General features: G+C 46.4%; 1 protein-coding gene across 1 annotated transcript; it reads left to right on the top strand.

Moving 5' to 3' along the window:
- Window positions 1-17986: 17986 nt before the first annotated feature.
- PAX4 (paired box 4) lies at window positions 17987-22280 on the top strand. Its single transcript, XM_025380739.1, has 9 exons — window positions 17987-18133; window positions 18439-18654; window positions 18972-19047; window positions 19651-19776; window positions 20001-20083; window positions 20444-20513; window positions 21319-21374; window positions 21641-21782; window positions 22111-22280. The coding sequence occupies exons 1-9, from the start codon at window positions 18014-18016 to the stop codon at window positions 22251-22253; spliced, it is 1032 nt and encodes a 343-aa protein (XP_025236524.1). The 5' UTR covers window positions 17987-18013; the 3' UTR covers window positions 22254-22280.
- The last annotated feature ends 249 nt before the right edge of the window (window positions 22281-22529 follow it).

Genomic DNA, 22529 nt, shown 5'->3' with positions numbered 1-22529 from the left:
TGAACTAGGGTTAGTCTATTCATAGAAAGCTGAGGTTTCACAGCAAAAAGAAGCAGCAGAGTTTGGCCTAAATCTCAGTTTTTCTAGGCAATGTCCTCCCCTCCACACACTTGACAACGGTGTCTTCCCACTGTCCCTGGATGGGCAGGACAGAAGAAGCCAGAAGTCGAGAAGAGGGAGTTTCCCATGCTTTCTTTTTCTGCCTTTCCCTCTCACATGCTCCGTCTTCCCACTTCAAACTTTCTCCCTTTGTTTCCTACTCCATGAGTTTTTAAGATTACAGCTTTAATGTCTTCTAAAAATTGAGACTGGATTGGGAGAGAAAGAACTAGGAGGCAGGACTCACTCTAGGACCTTAATTCCTCTGTTTTGCCGCTAACTCTTTATTGCCTCACTAACCAGATCAGAGCTCAAGGCGTCTTACTCTTCAGTTCAGAGAAATCCAAGCATCTGAGGTGCTGTGTCCCCTAGTTACCCCCACTTTCTTTCTGTGTCCAGACCAAAAATAACAGAGCGCCTTGACCGCTCTGTGATCCAGCCAGCTACAGGTTTTCCCCAGCAGGCTTGAACCCAGCCTGGGGCCTTGAATATTCCCGGGCACTAATAAAGGTATCTAAGTTGTTGCCCAAAACACTGAAAGAAACCGGCCCCAGCCCTGAGCCAAATTCCTCATATAGACTCCATATCCTGACACCCTTGATGTGGACATACCTAGGTAGACCTTCCCTTTTCTCTCACTGTCCACCGCAAGCATTGCTGCAGGCCACTCTGTATATGTTTCCCCTAATAGATGCATTGGACTCATCATCCTGGCGTTTAGTGCTTCTTTCTTTGGAATCCCTACCAGCCCCATCTCAGGATGGCTTCGGCCCTCCCTTGTGGGAATTCCCCTGCTGTGATGCTTGGGGCAACTCCAGCCCAGGTTTGGCCAGAAGAAACATGGGGAGAGAGACAAGCTGCCATTTCTTGTTTGAGTTGCTTGGTATCTCTGTGGGCTGATGAATTTCTCTTGCCATGCCTTCTCTCTCATGTGGGGCTCTGCCAGAACTCATGATACGTAAACTCTGGCTGGATGTGATGGCTTGTGCCTGTAATCCCAGCACTTCAGGTGAGAGAGGATTGCTTGAGTTCAGGAGTTTGAGACCAACCTGTGCAACATAGTGAGACCTCATCTTTACTAAAAATCAAAATATTAGCCTGGTGTGGTGGTACATGCCTGTAATCCCAGCTAAGTAGGCTAAAGCAGGAGGATTGCTTGAGTCCAGAAGGTTGAGGTTGCGGTAAGCCAAGATCATGCCATTGCACTCTAGCCTGTGTAACAGAGCAAGACCCTGCCTCAAAAAAACAAAACAAAACAAAACAAAACAAAAAAACAGATAGATATGTAAACTCTAAGGGAGTCTGTTCTTCGTAGACCGACACCTTTGCACACTTGCTTTACCTTTGGCCTTCATCTTCATAGACTGACATCTTCATTATTGCCCAAGGCTCTATCAATAGCTCCAAAAGCAGCTTTCTTTCTTTCTTTCTTTCTTTTTTTCAGATGGAGTCTCGCTCTTTTGCCAGGCTGGAGTGCAGTGGCACAATCTTGGCTCACTGCAACCTACGCCTCCTGGGTTCAAGCGATTCTCCTGCCTCAGCCTCCCAAGTAGCTGGGACTACAGGCGTGCGCCATCATGCCCAGCTATGTTTTGTATTTTTAGTAGAGACGGGGTTTCACCAAATTGGCCAGGATGGTCCCTATCTCTTGACCTCGTGATCTGCCCACCTCGGCCTCCAAAAGTGCTGGGATTACAGATGTGAGCCACTGTGCCCAGCCAAGCTTTCATTTTTCACTGAAGTAAGGGTGATAAGAAGGAGGGAAGAGAAAGCATGCATAAGAAATCTATTCTCATGAACATCATGCGAAGTGAAATAAGCCTCACATAAAAGGACACATATTGTATGGTTTCATGCATATGTGGTACCTAGAATAGGCAAATTCACATAGACAGAGAGTAGAATAGAGTTTACGAAGGGCTGAGTGGAGGAAGGGTTGGGGAGTTACTGTTCAAGGGGTACAGAGTGTCTGCTTGGAATGATGAAACACTTCTGGAGATGGATGGTGGTGATGGTTGCACAACATTGTGAATGCACTTAATAGCAATGAATTGTACCTGTAAAAAATGGTTAAAGAGGCAAGTTTTATGTTATGTATATTTTACCACAAATTAAAAGAAAAGAAGGGCCAGGCATGGTGGCTCATGCCTGTAGTCCCAGCACTTTGGGAGGCCGAGGTGGGCGGATCATGAGGTCGGGAGTTCGAGACCAGCCTGGCCAACATGGTGAAACCCCATCTCTACTAAAAATATGAAAATTAGCCAGGCATGGTGGTGGACGCCTGTAATCCCAGCTACTCTGGAGGCTGAGGCAGGAAAATAGCTTGAGTCCAGGAGGCGGAGGTTGCAGCGAGCCAAGATTGCACCATTGCATTCCAGCCTGGGCGACAGAGCAAGACTCCGTCTCAAAAAAAAAAAGAAGAAAAGAAAATTCCAGAAATAAAATTATTATTATTATTATTGTTATTATTTTGAGACAAGGTCTCATTCTGTCACCCAGGCTGGAGTGCAGTGATGCCATCCCAGCTCACTGCAGCCTTGACCTCCCGGGCTCTAGTGGTTCTCCTACCTTCGCCTCCCAAGTAGCTGGTACTATAGGTGTGCACCAACACTCTCAGCTGATTTTTTGTTTTTAGTTTTTTGTTATTGTTGTTGTTTTTTCTTGGCTTTTTTTTTTTTTTTTTTTTTTGTATTTTGTGTAGAGATGGGTCTCCCTAGGTTGCTCAGGCTGGTCTCAAACTCTTGGGCTCAAGTGAAAATTAGCATTATTTACTACTGATCCAACATAATCGTTATTCTGAGTTACTAAGATTAGCAACTTTGGGCTGGGCACGGTGGCTCATGCCTGTAATCCCAGCACTTTGGGAGGCTGAGGCGGGTGGATCACTTGAGGTCAGGAGTTCAAGACCAGCCTGGCCAACATGGTAAAACCCCGTCTCTGCTAAAAATACAAAACAATTAACCAGGTGTGGTGGTGCATGCCTGTAGTCCCCGCTACTCGGGAGGCTGAGGCAGAAGAATCGCTTGAACCTGGGAAGCGGAGGTTGCAGTGAGCTGAGATTTCGCTACTACACTCCAGCCTAGAGGACAGAGAGAGATTCATCTCAAAAAAAAAAAAAAAAAAAAAAAAAAGATTAGCACCTTTGGACAATCACGTTAGATAATTTGATTGATCTTTTTGTCAGTTGTTTTAAAATAAATTACTCATTTTTTCAAGAAAAAGAAGAAGCATTCCATTCTCAGACCCAGCTTCCTCCAACACCCAGAGAATCTAACTCTGTTGGATTCCGGAGCCTGTCTTTTCAGTTCCATCCCTAAAGAAAGTCAGACACACAGTGCAGGGTGGGGGTGTCCAGAGATCCAGTGCCGGAGGGGAACTGGGACTTCAGCGCACTCACTAAAGCCACCTCTTTCCCAAGTCTGCACATTCTCTTGCCCTATCTCCCCGCCTGTCACACTGCTGAGGCTCTAGGCAATGAAGGGAGCCTGGGTTGCTGACAATTATTCTCAGGCTGTGTCCCTGCAAATGCAGAGCACTGGGCAGACTGCAGGGGGAGCCACGGTGCTGACCTGGTGGGGATCAGCCAGAACCCCAGGTGACTTACCCAGATGTCTGAGGTCAAGCAGCTCCACAGAGCTTTCTTTCCAAACAGTGGTTGAGACAATTATAATTATGCATTCAATTATAAAAGTAGGATGCTGAAGAGAAACCAGCATAGGAGGTAAAGAAAGGGTTGCCATGAAAGGTCTAAATGCTGGAGAGTGGGAGAAGGCAATACAATCAGAGAGTAAAAAGAAGTTTTCTCTAAACATTAGTGTTGGGCTGTCTTCTAGAAAAAAAAAAGAGAAATGTGAAGCAGGCCAGGGAGAGCTAACATCATTGATTTCAGGTATCGGAGACTTCAGAGAGTAAGAGCTGTTTTGATTCAGAACCAAGAAGTGAACCTGAGGAGCAGTGAAGAGGAATTGGATGAGTGAGGATTAGCAGTGGAGGAGATGCCAGCTAGACTGATAATGAAACCTGGGACAATGGTTCCTTTCAAGTGTGGCTATTGCATTCAATGGTTCCAAGCCGAAGATAGTGATGAGACTTAATTTATAATCACCTATCTTTACATAGCTTGTTCTCTGGGTAGTGTAATGCTTTTGTTGGGCTGAGCAGGTGTTGCTTTGGGGGCCTTTGTGGGCAGAGTAAAGCTGAAGAGCTCTGGATTCCTGGCGGAGCAGTAGGACCCTTATCCTTAGGGAGTGAATTTTCTTTCCCATTTCCTCTGGGTCTTGCTAAGCAATGGAATACTGAGTTTTCCTATGTGGGGCTTGACACAGCCTGATTTTCAGTGATGGCTAGAAAAAATACAGCGCCCCCCGCCACTCTAACCTAGGCCAGGCTAAGACTCCACAACCTTCAGAAAGCACATAGGCAAAGACCTGGACTATTGGTGGCTTATGCTTCTTATCCCCTTCCCTTTAAAAAATGCAAAAATTTGGGTATTTTTCTTTTCCTTTTTTTTTTTTTTTAGAGACAGGGTCTCACTCTGTCATCCAGGCTAGAGTTCCATGGTGCAAGCATTGTTCACTGCAGCCCCGACTTCCCAGGCTCAAGGAATCCTACCTCCTCAACCTCATTGGGAGGGGAGCTGGTACTACAAGTGTGTGCCACCATGCCTGGCTAATTTTTATAGAGATGGGTTCTCACTATGTTGCCCAGGCTGGTCTTGAACTCCTGGGCTCAAGTGATCCTCCAGTCTCAGCCTCCTAAAGTGCTGGGATTACAGGCATGAGCCACTGTGCTCAGTCATTTTTTAAAAAGCTTTACTGCAAGTAGACTGTCAAGGAGACAGGAGGCTAATGCAGATTTAAGCATTAGATTTAAGCATCTTCCTGATCTGGGGATGGGTCAAGCTTTTATGGCATTTCTAACTAGTCCAGGGTGATGCCAATGCAGCCGGTCTGCCAGCCTGCTGGTATTACAATTATCAGGGGTTTTTTGTTGTCTTCTCCTTCTCCTTCTCCTTCTTCTTCTTCTTCTTCCTCCTACTCCTACTCCTCCTTCTTTTTACTTTTCTTTTCTTTTCTTTTCTTTTCTTTTCTTTTCTTTCTAGATGGAGTCTTGCTCTGTTGCCCAGGCTGGAGTGCAGTGGCGCGATCTCGGCTCGCTGCAAGCTCCGCCTCCCGGGTTCACGCCATTCTCCTGCCTCAACCTCCCCAGTAGCTGGGACTACAGGCACCCGCCACCACTCCTGGCTAATTTTTTTTGTATTTTTAGTAGAGACGGGGTTTCACCGTGTTCGCCAGGATGGTCTTGATCTCCTGACCTCGTGATCCGCCCGCCTCAGCCTCCCAAAGTGCTGGGATTACAGGCGTGAGCCACTGCGCCCAGTCTCTTTCTTTCCCTTCCCTCCTTCCTCCCTCCCTCCCTCCCTCCCTCCCTCCCTTCCTTCCTTCCTTCCTTCCTTCCTTCCTTCCTTCCTTCCTTCCTTCCTTCCTTCCTTCCTCCCTTCCTTCTCTCTCTCTCTCTCTCTCTGTGTCTCTCTTTTTTGAGATGGGGGTTTCTACCAAAAAACTATGTTGCCCAGGCTGGTCTCGAACTCTTGCCCTCAAACAATCCTTCTGCCATAGCCTCTTAAAATGCTGGGATTATGGGAATGAGCCACAATGCCTGTTAAAGTTTTGGTGGTTTTCAAAAGCAGCAGAAAGATAGCCACCCAACTATCTCCTAGGCAAGATAAATCTAGGCCAGAGAAGAAGTTTCATATAATAGGCTGGTGACCCCAAAGATAAAAAAGGCCAGCTGAAGAAGCAGAGAGACGGAAATAACAGGAGCACAGAGTAGGAGCAGGGAGGATGGCCTGGGAGTCTCCTAGACTATAACTACAGAACTCAGTCAATAGATAATAATATTAACTGCCAGTGCACAATAGTAATATTAATAGTAATAACATACAACACTCATATAGAATGTTCTACATTTATTAATTTATATAACATTCACAACAGTCCTATGATGTAGCTACTATTGTCATTTTTATTTTATATATGCAGAAAAATGAAGCACAGAAAGTTTTAAAATGTAAGCTTAAAAAAAGGATGTAGGCTCCAAGAGGGCAGAGATTTCTGTGCTTTTTATTCACAGTGCCTGGCACATGTTCAATAATTATTTGTTGAATTGACAGTTAACTGATCCAAGATCATGCAGATGGCATGACACGGCTGGGATGGGAACTGAGGTTTGATGTCTGTAGAATTCCCATTGTTAATTACTGAGCCATACTGTCCCAGATGCTGTTACAGGAGATGAACTTTATGTGTCTCTCAGCCTGAGCTACGTCTGCTTGATAAATCCTTACCCTCAAAGCTGGCTAGCTGAGGAAACACTTCCTAACTTGTTTTATGAGGCCAATATCACCCTAATACCAAGAGATAAAGACTTTGCAAAAAAGGAAAACACAGACCAACATTGCTTATGAACCTGGATGCAAAAATTCTCAACAAAATATTAGCACATCAAATCCAACACTGTATAAAAAGAATTATACACCATGATCAAGTGGGATTTATTTCAGGTTTCTAAGCTGGTTGCACATTAAAAACCATTCAATGTAATTCACCACATCAACAAGCTAAAGAAGAAAAAAAATCATACAATCATATCAGCTGACGTAAAGCATTTAACAAAACCCAATACCTACTCATGATAAAAATGCTCAGCAAACTAGGAATGGAGGAGAACTTCCTCAATTTGATAAAGAAATCTACAAAAATCCCACAGCTTAAGTTCATCAGTTGTAACAAATGTGCCACTCTGGTTGGGGATATTGATAACAGGGGGAGTTATGCAGGTGTGGGGCAAAGGGTAGATGGGAAATCTCTGCACCTTGCATTTAATTTTGTTGTGAACCTAAAACTGCTCTAAACAGTAAAGTCTGTTAAAAAATACATATTGCCTTGGATAGGGAGACTTGCTATTGTGAAGATGACAATTCTTTCTAAATTAATTATTATACCGTCCATTTTTTTTTTTTTTTTTTGAGACAGTCTCATTTTGTCGCCCAGACTGGAGTGTGGTGACATGATGATGGCTCACTGCAGTCTCAACCTCTGGGGCTCAAGTGATCCTCCCACCTCAGCCTCCTGAGTAACTGGGACTACAGGCAGGCTCCACCATGCCCGGCTAGTTTTTTTTTTTTTTTTTTTGTATTTTTGAGAGATGGGGTTTGCCATGTTGCCCAGGCTGGTCTTTAACTCCTAGGCTCAAGCAACCCACCCACCTTGGCCTCCCAAATTTCTAGGATTACAGGTGTGAGCCACTGCTCCTGGCTCAAAGTTTTTAATTGACAAAATGATACTATTGCTCAACTGAAAAATAAACTTGAGCAGATGAATTAGAAAAGTTCTGAATAAAGAGTAATGAAAAGGGTACTAACTCTTCCAGCTATTATATTAAAATGCATCATAAGCAGAGTGTAGTGGCTTAGGCCTGTAATCTCAACATTTTGGGAGGTTGATGCAGGAAGATCACTTGAGGCCAGCAGTTTGAGACGAGCCTGATCAATATAGTGAGACCCCCATCTCTACAAAAAATCAAAAAGAAATAAAAATAAATATAAAAAAACAAAAAGATGAAAAATTAAAAAATAAAAACAGAAATAGGTAAAATAAAAATAAATAAGTAAATAAGAGAAATAATAAAGAATAAAATGCATTATAGCACAATTACAAGTTTGAAAGGGCAGTAGTCACATGGAAATAAGCAACGAGCAGAATAAAATTTCCAGAAGATAAAAAAGTAAAACTAAACTAAAGCTAGCATCAGACTTGATGATGAGTAACTGGACATTTACCCAAGATTGAGAACAAGGGAAAGATGTTCTCTCTCACCACTCCTATTCAACATCATATTGGAAGTCCTAGCTGGTGCAATAAGACAAGAAAGGGAAACGAAAGATACATAGATGGGGAAGGAAGAAATACAACTGTCGTTGTTGACATGATTGCTTATATGTAAAATTCCAAAGAACCGACCAATCGAACAAAAACCTCCAGGAATTAATAGTACTTCTCAGGATATAAGGTTAACTTATAAAAGCCAGTTGCTTTCCTTTATACCAGCAATAAACAATTGGAATTGGGATTTTTTAAATGATAGCATTTATCAAAATGAAGCACCACAAAAGTAAAATACTTAGATATAAATCTAACAAAATATATACAGGATCTTTATGGGGAAAGCTATAAAACTCTGATGAAATAAATCAAAGAAGACCTAAATAAATGAAGAGATAGTTCATGTTCATGGATTGGAAAACTCGATATTATTAAAATGTCAATTCTTCCCAACTTGATCTGTAGACTCAATGAAATCCCAATCAAAATCCCAGCAAACTATTTTATAGATATTGACAAACTGATTCTAAAGTTTATATGAAAAGGCAAGGATGCAGATTCCAATACAATGTGGAAGAAGAGTAAAGTTAGAGGATGCACTTTACCCAATTTCAAGACTTACTTTAAAGCTACGTAATCAAGACAGTATGGTGTTGGTGAAAGAACAGACACATAGATCAAAGGAACAGAATAGAGAGCCCAAAATTGATCAACACAAATACAACCAGTTAATCTTTGATAAAGGAGCAAAGGCAATTCAATGGAGAAAGGATGGTCTTTTCAACAAACGTTCAACAATTGGAACATATGCTAAGAAATGAACTTAGACACAGACCTTGCACATTTCATAAAATTAACTCAAAATGGTTTATAAATCTAGATGTAAAATGCAAAACTATAAAAATTCTGGAAGGAAACACAGAAGAAAATCTAGATGACTTCACATTTGGTGATGAGTTTTTAGATATAAACCGAAAGCATGATGAATGAAAAAAATTGATAAATTGGACTTTATTAAAATTAAAATTTTCTGCTCTGCAAAAGACATTGTTAAGAAAATCAAAAGACAAACCACAGACTTGGAGAAAATATTTGCAAAACATATATCTGATAAAGGACTTGTATCCAAAATATACAAAGAACTCTTAAATCCATTTAAAAAGTGGGCAGGCCTGGTACGGTGGCTCACGCCTCTAATCCCAGCACTTTGGGAGGCCAAGGTGGGCAGATCATGAGGTCAGGAGATTGAGACCATCCTGGAGAACACGGTGAAACCCTGTGTCTACTAAAACTACAAAAAATTAGCTGGGTGTGGTGGTGGGCACCTGTAGTCCCAGTTACTTGGGAGGCTGAGGCAGGAGAATGGCGTCAACCCGGGAGGCGGAGCTTGCAGTGAGCTGAGATCGCGCCACCGCACTCCAGCCTGGACAACAGAGCAAGACTATGTCTAAAAAAAAAAAAATGTGGGCGAAGTTGGGCACAGTGGAGCATGTATACTTGTAATCCCAGCTACCTGGGAGGCTGAGGTGGGAGGATCACTTGAGCCCAGAAGTTTGAATCCAACCTGGACAACATAGTAAGACTACACCTCTTAAACAAAAAAATGGGTTAAAGGTCTGAACTGAAACTTCACCAGAGAATGTGTACAGATGGCAAATAAGCATATGGAAAGATGCCCAACATCATTTTTTGTTAGAGAATTACAAATTAAAACAAGAATGAAATTCCGTTATATCTATTAAGATAGCTGAAATACAAAAAACTGGCAAAACCAATTGCTGGCAAGGATGCAAAGTAACAGGAACTATCATCCATTGTGGCTAGGAATGCAAAATGGTGCAGTCACTTTGGAAAACACTTTGGCAGTTTATTTTTACTTTTATTTATTTTTATTTTTTTAACAAAGCTACACGTAGTCTTACCATACAACACATTATGCTCCTTTGTATTTAATTGAATGGGTTGAAAATGTATGTTCACACAAAAACTTGCACACCTGCACGTAAATGTTTATAGTAAACTTATTTATAATTGCCAGAACTTGGAAGCAACCAAGGTGTCCTTCAATAGGTGAATGGATAAACTGTGGTGCATCCATACAATAAAACATTACTCATTACTAAAAAGAAATGAACTCTCAAGCCATGAATAGACATAGATAAACTTAAACACATATTGCTAAGTGAAAGAAGCCAGTGTGGAAATGCTATATGCTCTCTAATTCCGTTATATGACGTTCTGGAAAAGGCAAAACAAAAAACAAACAAAAAACCCCAAAATATCAGCAATGGTAAAAAGATCATGGTTACCAGGTAAAGCACCAGGGTTTCTCACAATGGTGAAACTATTCTGTATGATACTATAGTGGTGGATACATAACATTATGCATTTGTCAAAATCTATAGAACTTTACAGCACAAATAGTGAACCTTAATGTATGTAAATTTTTAAAAGTCATGTTGAAGGTCAGAAATAGAATGCAGAATGTGACAAAATAATCTAATTGTATTACAAATATATGAAACCACCTAATTGAAGGGATTGGGGGTAAAGCTACTGATTTAAGTAACTTTGGGAATGAACAGAGTCTGTAAAATTAAAGGCAAAATAAATTGTGCAAAAGCATTGTACTGCAGTTGATAAAGTTGCTTCATTTTTCTATATGGTTTGTGTTAAGAATTCAGATGCCACAATAATATATACTGGAACTGGGCAATTAAGTAAATAGATGGTGGATTATCAGAGCCAGATTTCTCACTGTTGGTGTGGGAGCTTACAGATAAGCAGGGTGGAAACCAGAATGATCCATGTAATAATGGATTAGAGTTGGAGACATCAGTATGAACTCATGTTTAGTTTAATTTAGATACAGCTGGTTACATATAAAAATATTGAAGATATGTGTATATATGTGGGTCAGTATACACACATATATTTCTTTGCTCTGTCAGCCAAGAGAACAGAAAAGCACTAACACCCCAGTAGCAACAAGCATACCTAGGGTCCAGATCTTGGTTTCTCATACCATTCTTCAATAAAAGGAACCAGGACTCCTTGGAGAAATGGTTGATTCTAGGGCTGGGGCAGGGAATATACAAGATAACCTGGAGCATCTTGCAGTTGCAGAGAGTAAAGAAGTGCAAAAAAAAAAAAAAATCCCCCAAAGACCCCAAACTCAAGAAACAAACAAAAAATTCAAACCCTACCATAATGGGGACATGCCAAAGGACACAGGAGTCAACTGAAAGGGTTCCCAATTGTCAAACCTGGAATAATTTGATCAACAAAATAAAGTAATATATTGTATTATAACACTCCAAAATAAAACACATTTCCTTAGAATAAAATAAGTCCATATTGATATAAATACATGAGAGAAAAAAGGGAAATCTCCCCAGCAGAAGAAATCTGAATGATTTATGCAGACACTCCACTGTCAAGTAAGTGGAGCATAACTCCTCACTCCTTAAGTGTGAGCTGTGCACAATGACTTCCTTCAGAAAAGTACCATTAGGAAAGGGGGACATAGTAATGTTAGTGGACAGATCTGAAATACACTACCTTAGCCAGGTGCTCAAGATCACCATCAACAGTGATAGATATACCATGTTGATAGTATGTACCCTTAACGTGATGTGATGACTCAGGAGTTGACCCCAAAGCCCCAGGTATGATGTGATGAAAATGGTACTTTACCTCTTCAGTCTTCTTCTCCCAAATCCATAACCCCAGCCTAATCATGAGAAAAGCATAGATCCTGGTTGAGGGACATTCCACAAATACCTGACTCCTCAAAACTGTCCAAGTCATCAAAAACAAGCAAAATCTGAGAAACTGTCACAGCCAAGAGGAGCCCCAGACATGACGGTTAATGGAAAGCAGGCTCCTGGATGGGATCCTGGAATAGAAAAAGAACATTTGGGTAAAACAGAAAATCTGAAGATAGAATGGGCTTTAGGTAAGCATAACATATTTACCATTAGTTTATTAATTATAATAAATGTACCATACCAATGTAAGACGTTAATAATAACGGGAATCCGGTGTGGGGCATATGGGAACTGTCTGTACTATCTTTGAAGTGTCTCTGTAAATCTAAAACTGTCCTAAAAAATAAGATTCATTGAAATAATGTTTACTTAAAAACAAACATCCCAGAGTCAAACCATAGAGGTCTTTAAAAAAAAAAAGAAAAAGAAAAAAGAAAGAAAATGAAAGAAGAACAAACTGCAGCTGCCTCCCCAGATCTTCCACCCCATGCAAAGTGGGGCACAGTGGGGTGAGGAAAGCTTCTGGGAGCGCAGAGTTGGCAGATCTCATGGAACAGAGGAACTTCAGGTTTCCAGTTTCCAGTTATCAGCGTGAGTGTGAACACTGCAGCCCTGAAGCAGCACCTTCCCCACACTGGCAGGGTTGATGCACAGGCCGACCCGAGGAGGAACTCTCCAAGGGCGGTCAGAGGTGCACGGTGGCTGCAGGTCCTGGTGGCTCTGGGCTGGGCTCTGCACAGCCTGCCCTTCACTTCCCCACAGACTTCCTCCTGGCCTCCTTAGGCCCTAGGCTCTAGCCCCTGAACAACCTAGCTCTGTTGGGAGTTAGTCTGGGGAAGTGCAGATTCAACATCCCGCCTCATCTACCCTAGTCCTGAGAGAAATATGAGGCAAGATTGAGCTCAGAGTTTAGAGGCTCATGGTGAAAAAGAGGGGAAAAGGGAGGGCTCTTCTGTGCCCCCAGTTCAAAGTCACGGTTGGGAGGGTGTGCGCCTTCCTCCCTCCTTGGGGCGTTCCGAGGGAGGGATCCGGGTGCTAGCCTCCTAGAAGCTGAGCAGGAGGCTGCAGGGATTTGCGGGGAGGGAGTTTTGGTGTCAGAGCAGGGGCTGGGCTGGGAGAGTAGGGTAACTGCATAAAGCTTTACGGGGCTGGCGCGACTTTAGCGTGAGGGTCTGAAGTTTAGAATTTTCAGGGAACTCGAAGAGCCCCCGTGTTTTTGTAGCAAGGAAATCATTTTGACTTTAAGGTGGGAGGCACAGGCCGCCAGAGAGCTGTTTTGGACAGGTGGCGCGTGCGCTCTGGAAAGCTGAGGGCTGGCAGGAGACGGGGCTTTCCGGATACAGAAAAGAAGGGGCCCAGGATCCCACAGCCTACGAAAATGCACCATAGGGAGGGGTGGAAACAGCCTAGAGCTGGTGTTACCTCCCACAACAGGTGCCTAGAGCCCAAGACGAGGTGTCAGACCAACGACAGCGGGTCTCTGCGCTGGCCGCGCCCAGTCCTCTCCAGCTTTACGCACGGGCTTGTCTCGCCCTCTGGTCCCTTGAGGAAGGCAGGGGAACTCCAGCCGCCTCTCCTGAGGACAGGACTTTCCCTACAGACACGGGACTTTCTACCAGGGACTCCTAAGGGCAGAAGAAGCCAGCGATCAGGGCTCTACATCAGGGCGAGGGAAAGGCTGGAATGGCCATGGCTGGCCCCGGAGAGGGGCGCACAGCCTGTTGGCGGGTGGCAAGACCTTTGAGTTAATGTATAATTGTGAGCAGATGGCGGGGGCTGGCGGCAGCCCGGGGCCTGGGCCCAGCTAATGAGGGACAATTAGCCCCAAACCCGGTGGGGGTAGTTGAGAGAGTCAGACAGTCAAGGCAGATATTTGCTCCTCAAACAGTCTAGCGCGCTGGGCAGAGGGCTGAGTGGCAGAGCCTTTGGGCTCGCTAGGCCCCCCTGCCAGGGCCCTTTACCACTTTTCCCTCCCCCATCACCTCTGGGTCGAAAGCCTCTGTTTGTTCAGACCCAAGAGCGCGTCATAAAGGCGGAGGGAGAGGGTAGTTTATGGGGTAAATCGCTGCCACCACCATCTGCCAGGGCTTGTCCCTGCTCCCCCTGATACCCCTATCTCCACCCTCATGCAGCTGTCTATAGGAATAGCTGGTCAGGACATGAGCCTTGAGCCCTTAGATGCAGGGGCAGATCTAGGGGGGAGGGATGAGGCAGGAATGGGGGACTAAGAGCAGGGCTACCACAGGTCTTCCTGGGGACCTCTTCCCACCCAGGCATGGCTAAGTAGAGTGACCAGCAGTCCCCAGCTGCCCGGGAATGGAATGGGCTGTAAGGACACTTGGGCAAATGCTGTCCTGCCTGAGGTCCTGAAATCACTCTCTGCAGTCTCCCCTGTACCCCAAGACCAGCCTGAGGATGCCAGAGGAGGGTGGAAGAGGAAGAGAGTATGTGTCAGGGTAAAGTGGAAAACTCACTTATGTGATATTTGGCCTTTGAGAGCAAGAGTTCCCAACCTTAGGATCAAGCTGAATGCACAACAACCACTTTCATCCCTAGAACTTCAAAACATTTACCCATGAAATAAGTCTTCCATTCTTTGATTTCTGGGTCTAGTCCTATTGCCCTACACCCTGCTTACTTCCAGTCTGACTTTTGCAATGGCTTCAAAGACTCTGAGGTGTGGAATGGACCCAAAGACCATCTGCCCAAGACCCTGATGACTGGCAGCAAAACTTCCATGCACTAGAGGCTGTGTTTCACTTCCAGCATCCCACTCCACAGGCACCACCTGCCCAGCTACCGATGCCTCTTGCCTCACCAATGACCCAGATAACCTGTGGTGTCTTTTGTGGAAACAACAGTGCCATTACTAACTTAGAGTGTAAATGCACCAAATCCCTAACAAAATGGAGTCTGATAACATCTAAAGAGGGAAGAAGGAAAATCCTGCTGCAAGTCTCCTTATAAACACCCATATGCATCTCTTGACTATCCTGAGGCTCATTTCCACCACCACTACCAGTGTCAGTGTTCTTAAGTCCAGGATCCTCCATTTCCAGGCAAGAATTCACCCTTGGTGTCACCTCAGTCAAGGAGTCAATTGGAGAATTGGTGAGGATACTCTCTGGGGACAGCTGGTGCTAAGCGACACACACTCTTCACACTCTTCTCCATTCACTCTCATTATCTCAGAGTGCTAGGAGCCAACTCAGTCAGTATTTAGGCAATAGTCTGTATACTCATTTATCTTTTATAGCAACACACATAACTCAGGAGTTGACCCAAAAGTCTAGGCATGTGCATTCTGGCTGGGAAGGTGTGTTGGTGTTTTGGGAAGGCATCTTTTGTTTCTGTACATTCAAAGCCTTAAGGACACAACCTGAAGTTCCCCATCTTCCATGCTCAGCATACTCTTCAGGAGTACTGGTGCTTGTGTGGGTGCACTTTTGCCTGCATGAGAATGGCTCTGTCCCTGCTTCAGGGTGGTAGGTGGACACAAAGTGGGCTCTGAGGATTCCCCATGGAAGGACACAGTGGGTCATTGGCTGTGGTTTGCCCTGCCTCAGGGCTGGTGTCAGTCAGCCCATGCACACCTCCCTCCTCCTCTCTCCTCTGCTCATGGCCTGTGACATCATTGGCTACTCCCAGAAGGCTGCCCTCTGCTCTTGAGCACGGGCTCTCTGTAGCTCTGGACCCCCTGGCAGGACTGAAGCAGGAGCAGAGTGGAGGCTGTGACCAAGACCAGACCATCACCACCCCTGAAGCCTGCAGGGGTCTCAGAAGTTGAGACTCCCACTGAAGCTCCCACCTCATTTCCTCCACACAGGTAGTTCACCTGCAGGCTCATTGTCTGCCCTGCCTCTTATGCTGTCTCCATGCCTCTGTGTGGCCAAACCCAACTTCTCTCCCACTCTGTCTTTGTGGCTACCACCCTCCTGCCCCTTCCACCCGCTTTCCTGTTTTTCCATCTTGCAAGCACCAGTTATTTTTTCAGACATGTTAGTATGAATGTTGGGAATGTGTGGTGTGGCTATTGGGAATGGGGTTTCTGTTTGTGAGTTGGGACATAATGATTTAGGTTTGGAGGTTATTTAGGTTTGGATACTGAACCTGCATCCCTACTGCTCCTTTGAATTCTGGTCATGTAGGAGAACTGAATCCTATCAAGGATTTAGGGTTTGGCTGATATTTTTAGCTCTTTCATCCTGTCTTGCCACAGCCCGTTACAGTCCCTGCTTGACTCTCCTCTCTCCATTGTTTTTGCGGCAATTGCACAAACATGAAGCAGGGGCGGGAGCAGAGAAAGAGAGCCCAGGATTAGGAGCCAGAAATTGTAGCCTCTGGCGAGGAACTGACTTCTGAACCTTGAGTTTTATTCTCTGGACAGCCCCTGACTTGTGGGAATGCCAATCTGTGCCTCAGTTTTCTCTTTGGAAAACCTCTGCCTTACTTCCCAACTTTTTGGAAAGATGAGAATTTGAAGGGGTCTGTGCCTCCACCTACCTAGAAACAAGTGAGTAAAAGCCAATTTAGCTACTGAACTTAATAAGTAGACTCTGGATTCCAAACTCCTTGTAATTCTTTGTTTCACCAGAGCTAGTCTCCTTTCTCCAGTTGCTCTGTAATCTGTTGGAGAGCAAAGACTTTACCCTTTTCTGTTTACTGCCTTCATCCTGAACAACCAGCAATGTGCTCATGCTTAATATCTTATTCAGCATATAACTGCAGATGAATTAACTGAGCCCAGATGGCACACTTATTACAAGAAAATTCTATGCATAAGTTGTTCCTTGGGGTGACCTCCAGCACTACCAGGGTTCCAGGCATGAAAGGAGGCATCTTCAACTCCCATTAATTACTGATGAAAGTAGAAGAGGTATGGTGGCCTGTGGGACCTGTGTCCCTTGCTGCTCAGAGACTCTCTTGGGCTCATGACGGTTTCTGTATTCATCAGCAGACAGTCCTCTCCTGCTTCCCATTCCCTTCAATATGTCTTTGGTAAATGTTAGTTGAATGAATGAGTGTCTGATACCATAAAGGTGGTCTCTGAAATTGAAGCTTCACTTTGAGATCTAGAACTCTTCCGAGTTAACAGGAATGAACAATCTCAGCAGGTTAGAGATGCTAAGAGATGTGCCTCCTAGGAGAAGCCAGCTCTTCAGGCATGTTCATCTCTATGCCCAGTGTGTAGGACGAGAGCCTCAATGCCTGGGGGGTAGAGCTGAGCCCCAGTTTCTTCAGAGCTTCCTGGAGAGTATAAAAAAACAGGAGCAAGTCTTTCTGAAGTGCAGCATTTGGCTGGGCATTTTGGAGAGCCCAAATGAGGACTGCCTAATAGTGAAGGTGAACCCCTGAACTTGAGGACCCCAGAATCTCTGGCTCAGGTGTGTCATCCAGGGCTGAGAAACTTAGCAGCAGTTGGAGACAACAGCTGTCCATTTGGAAAGGGGAAAGCTTGAGCATTTGAAAGCATCATCCCTTTCTACCTCCCCAACCTTTTGTAATGAATGTGTGGGAAATGAGAACTCTCTCAATCCTCCCAGCCCCTTATCAGGACTTCAAGAAAGATCCAGTCCTCAGCCAACCTGCAGTGTTTTAGTTTTTATCACACAAAGGTTTAAATTAGAGGAATTAGAATTTTCTAATTTTAGCCAACTCACTGGCAAATTTTAGAAACCTGACCCTCTATCACAAAACACTACCTCCCAGGACCATTTCAAGCAAAAGACCTCACCCAAATAACCCCCCGTTATTGCAGAGAGCCCCCAAGCTGAAAAAGGAGCTCCTAGAAGGAACTTCCCTTCCAAGGCTACTTTGCTGGAGTCTCATCCTTCTGAGGAGGGTCAGCCTGGAGCATGCAGCAGGACGGTGAGGAGCCTGGGGGAAGTGGGAAGACACGGAGGACGACAGAGACAGGGGAAGACCTCAGGGCTTTGCTTCCATCAACTGTTTCATCTGCCATTGGCCAATGTTCTGGAGAAGTTTTTTCCAGCCCCTCACTTCCTGCCCTGTCCTACTTCCCTTAGATCAGGAGAGTCAGAGGTTATGAGCAAGGAACAAAGACTCACCCATGAGCCAGCTCTCAAAGAAAGTGGCTTGCGTTGACAGCCTGGGGGCAGCAAGGATGCAGTCTCCCAGGAGAGGATGCACTCAGCGTTGGGAAGCCAGGCTGGAGGGGCCTGAGTGACCCTCTCCGCATGTGGGCAGGGCAGTGGGAGGTGGTGTGTGGATACCTCTCTCTCACGCCCAGGGATCAGCAGCATGAACCAGCTTGGGGGGCTCTTTGTGAATGGCCGGCCCCTGCCTCTGGATACCCGGCAGCAGATTGTGCGGCTAGCAGTCAGTGGAATGCGGCCCTGTGACATCTCACGGAGCCTTAAGGTAATGGGCCAGCATCTTTACCCAGTGATGGGGACAGGAAGCAGGGAGAAAGGGCTCCTCTGAAGGCAAGAGCCTGGGGCTGTTGCAGGCTCTGAGGGCTTTTGGGACTTGAGTCACTTCCTGGCAGACCCTCTTGGAGGTTGAAAAGGGGCACTTCAGACCCTCAAAGGTGAGGCTGGACTCCCAACTCCATGGCCTGGTCCAGTAAGTTTTGGCTTTGTCTTGTAGCCTCCTCCTGTCCCAGGGACACTCTCCCTCCTTCTGCCCATTGTGCCTCACCTATCCCTGCTTCTCACCTGACTCAGGTATCTAACGGCTGTGTGAGCAAGATCCTAGGGCGTTATTACCGCACGGGTGTCTTGGAGCCCAAGGGCATTGGGGGAAGCAAGCCACGGCTGGCTACACCCCCTGTGGTGGCTCGAATTGCCCAGCTGAAGGGTGAGTGTCCAGCTCTCTTTGCCTGGGAAATCCAACGCCAGCTTTGTGCTGAAGGGCTTTGCACTCAGGACAAGACTCCCAGCGTAAGTACCCTTCCCTTCCAACAATGGGGCTGGAAAACAGGCTTTCTGGGAAGACAAATAGCCTTTCTTATTTGGCAATGTGGGCATCCCAGGCTGGTGACAGGGCTCCTGCGCTCTTCTGACCCATACGTTTTTCTTTTGAAAAGTGGTGGTAATAAGATAATTGGGAAGGAGAAAGCATAGAGAGAGATGAGGCTGCCCTTAGGAACAATGTGTGGGTGGAGACAGACAGGAAAAAGGATATTAAGGGGAATGTCCTCAGGGTATAGCCCTGGGTCTGAGCACCATCTCTCCACTCAACACCCCGACACTGCTAGGTCTCCTCCATCAACCGAGTCCTGCGGGCACTACAGGAGGACCAGGGACTACCGTGGACACAGCTCAGGTCACCAGGTGAGTCTTGGAGTTGTCCCCAGGGCTAATCAGAGCCGAATCTCCAACATTTTATGGTTCTCAAAGCCTTTTCTCGTTCTTTCTTGGATCATCTTCACAACAACCCAATAAGGAGGACCAGGCAGTGAGTCTTATTCTCTCCCAGCAGAAGAAAATTGACATCCAGAAAAGTGAAGTGACTTACCCAAGGTCACCAGCTAGTTGATGGCAGGCCCTGGAACAGAACCCAGGTCCCCCAGCCCCTGGATTCACAGGATCTATTGAAGAAGAGGCAGGACTGAGTCTCATACCCTCCCTCTGCTCTGTGCATAGCTTCTTAGAGCATCATTCATGTTCTTTGGGACCACACACACCTGGCCCAAGCCTGTTACTGGTCCCTCCAAAGCCCCGCACATTAAGCATACACCCCACCATGGTATTGAGAACCCTTTCCACCAAGTGACCCTGCAGTGACCTCTAAGTAACTGTGAATGCCCCACCAACTTGGCTCTGCTCTTCTACCCATGGTGAGACACCCAGCTGCAGCCCCAGGGACTTAGGGACCCCATCTGACCAGAGGAATCACCATCGCAAACCACCACAGACTGTTGTCTTCCTTTTCAGCTGTTTTGGCTCCAGCTCTCCTCACTCCCCACAGTGGCTCTGAGACTCCCCGGGGTCCCCACCCAGGGACCGGCCACCGGAATCGGACTATCTTCTCCCCAAGCCAAGCAGAGGCACTGGAGAAAGGTGCTGGGTTGGGGCAGATAGAGGGTCAGAGAGTCCTCGGTGTGACACAGGGACAGTGGCCCTGAGGTCTGTGGGCAAAGGCTGAGAGGTGCAGGCTGTGAGTGGCCCTGCCTTGAGGAGGAAGGTAGTTTGGGGTTGTAGCAGGTGGGGAGTGTTGCCTGAGGGGAGACCCATGTCTTGCTCCTCTCCCGGTGCCCTTACTTTGTGACCCTCAATCTCCACAGAGTTCCAGCGTGGGCAGTATCCTGATTCAGTGGCCCGTGGAAAGCTGGCTGCTGCCACCTCTCTGCCTGAGGACACTGTAAGGGTGAGTGAGCTCTGCAACACTGTGCACAAACCACAAGGAAGAAGAGTCTGTGCTGGCCAGGGCTTTGGGTTCCAATGAGGTGGAGAGGGGAGGTCAGAAGGTGGAAACAAACTTGTTTGGAGCAACAATCAGAGACGAGACCCTCCTTGTTCACCTTCTGCTGATTGCTGTCCTCTCTTCCCCTACCCAAACCTTTGAGTTGAGGAAGGGGCCAGAGAGCAAAAGCTAGAGCATGGAGGGAGGATGTCAGGCCCAAGGAAGGGCCAACATTCTGAGTTCGGGCTAGGAATATGTGGTGAGATCAGCAGGTGACAGGCAGCGTAAAGTACATCCAGCTGCATTGTCCCTGTCCTCGCTCAGGTCTGGTTTTCCAACAGAAGAGCCAAATGGCGCCGGCAAGAGAAGCTCAAGTGGGAAATGCAGCTGCCAGGTGATTTCTCTGCACCATCATCCATCTGCCTGCTCATTCATCTATCCATCCATCCATCCAGCCAGCCAGCCAGCCATCCCCCATTCATCCATCCATTTATCCATCCACCCATGTATCCATCCATCCATCCATCCATCCATCTGTCTATCCACACATCCATTCATCCATGCATCATCCACCCAGCCATCCACCCAGGTACCCATTTATCCACTCATCTATCCATGCATCCATCCCTCCATCCATCCATCCATTTATCCATCCACCCATCTATCCATCCATCCAACCAGCCAGCCAGTCACCCACCCACCTGCTCACCCACCTATCTACCTATCCATTTATCCATCCATCAATCCACCCATTCATCCATGCATCTCCCCATGCATCCATCCATGCATCTGCTCATGCCTTCATCCATTCATCCACTCATGCATCCATCCACCCACTCATGCATCCATGCATCCATCAATTCATCTTTCCATTAATCTATGTATCCATCCACCCATCCATCCAACATTTACTCAGCATCTCCCAAGTGCCAGACCATGTGCCAGATGCTGGGCACACACAGTCCCCATTCTTAAGGCTGCACTGTCCCCAGTACCATCACTGGAATTTAATCATTCTTCTCCAGTTTCCCAAGGACCTGTCTTGGGGAAGAGGACAGTTTTGGGTTAAAATATCCATCTCCTCCCACCCCTTCTAGAAGTGGTTGTTTCCTGACATCCAACCTTCCTGCCTGTCACCACACTCCTCCCGTACCCGGCCCCAATTCCTCCTTCTGAGTGGATTCACTCTTATTTTATAGGTGCTTCCCAGGGGCTGACTGTATCAAGAGTTGCCCCAGGAATCATCTCTGCACAGGTACTCGGGAGGAGAGGGGAGTCTGTGCCGTGGGAAGACTGAAGGGCTCACGGGCTCTCCCATTTCTGGCCTGAGTCAGGATCTCTGGCTCTCTAGGGCCCCACAGAGTCCATGTTGAGAAAGTACTATCCCCAAAGTCTACTATGTGAACGGTGCCTTCTGCAGTTGTGCAGGATACAACCTGGGTGGCAGGCAGCTCTGGGGTCCCAGCGTTCTCTACAGGAGGCATCACTGGAAGCTGAGGTTCTTCTCTTGCTTTCTTTTAGCAGTCCCCTGGCAGTGTGCCCACAGCAGCCCTGCCTGCCCTGGAACCGCTGGGTCCTTCCTCCTATCAGCTGTGCTGGGCAACAGCACCAGACAGGTGTCTGAGTGACACCCCACCTAAAGCCTGTCTCAAGCCCTGCTGGGGTAAGAATTCAGGCCAGGCCTCAGTCCTGCAGGATGTGGGGGAGGGCTGACTGATCCAACCTCCAGGAGAGCATGGATCTCCACTGGGGGTCATCAAAGGAACCTCAATACAGCTTTCCTCATTCTATGCATGGTCCACAAAGTTAGGGAGACTAGTAACCCTTGAGTCTATGGTATCACTGACAGCCATAGCAGGTAAGGGTGTGAGATTGGGATTCAAGTGTGTATATGCAGGATGGGAAACTGATGTCTCAGTCTCTCTCCCACAGTGACTTTGAGAGGTGGGATGGGAACAATAACCCCAAGCTCTCTCTATTTGTCCCCACAGGCCACTTGCCCCCACAGCCGAATTCCCTGGACTCAGGACTGCTTTGCCTTCCTTGCCCTTCCTCCCACTGTCCCCTGGCCAGTCTTAGTGGCTGTGAGGCCCTGCTCTGGCCTGGCTGCCCACTACTGTACGGCTTGGAATGAGGCAGGAATGGGAAGGAGATGGCATAGGGAGGATCTAATACCATCCTGCCCATTGTCCTTACCATCTTGCCCATATAGACTGTGGCTCCTTCCTCTTTCCTGTGATTGCTCCCTCCTGTGTGGACCTTGCCTGACCCTGCCTCGATGCCTCTCTGGCATATTACCTGATTGGAGGGGCTGGTGAAGCAACACCCACCCACTTCTCACACTGGCCTTAAGAGGCCTCCACTCAGCAGTAATAAAAGCAGTTTTTATTAGCAGTAGTTCTGTTGTCCA

This window comes from Theropithecus gelada, chromosome 3, assembly GCF_003255815.1.
Source record: "Theropithecus gelada isolate Dixy chromosome 3, Tgel_1.0, whole genome shotgun sequence".
NCBI lineage: Eukaryota > Metazoa > Chordata > Mammalia > Primates > Cercopithecidae > Theropithecus > Theropithecus gelada.
The sequence above is the reverse complement of the archived record's forward strand: the minus strand, read 5'-3'. Positions and strand labels throughout refer to the sequence as shown.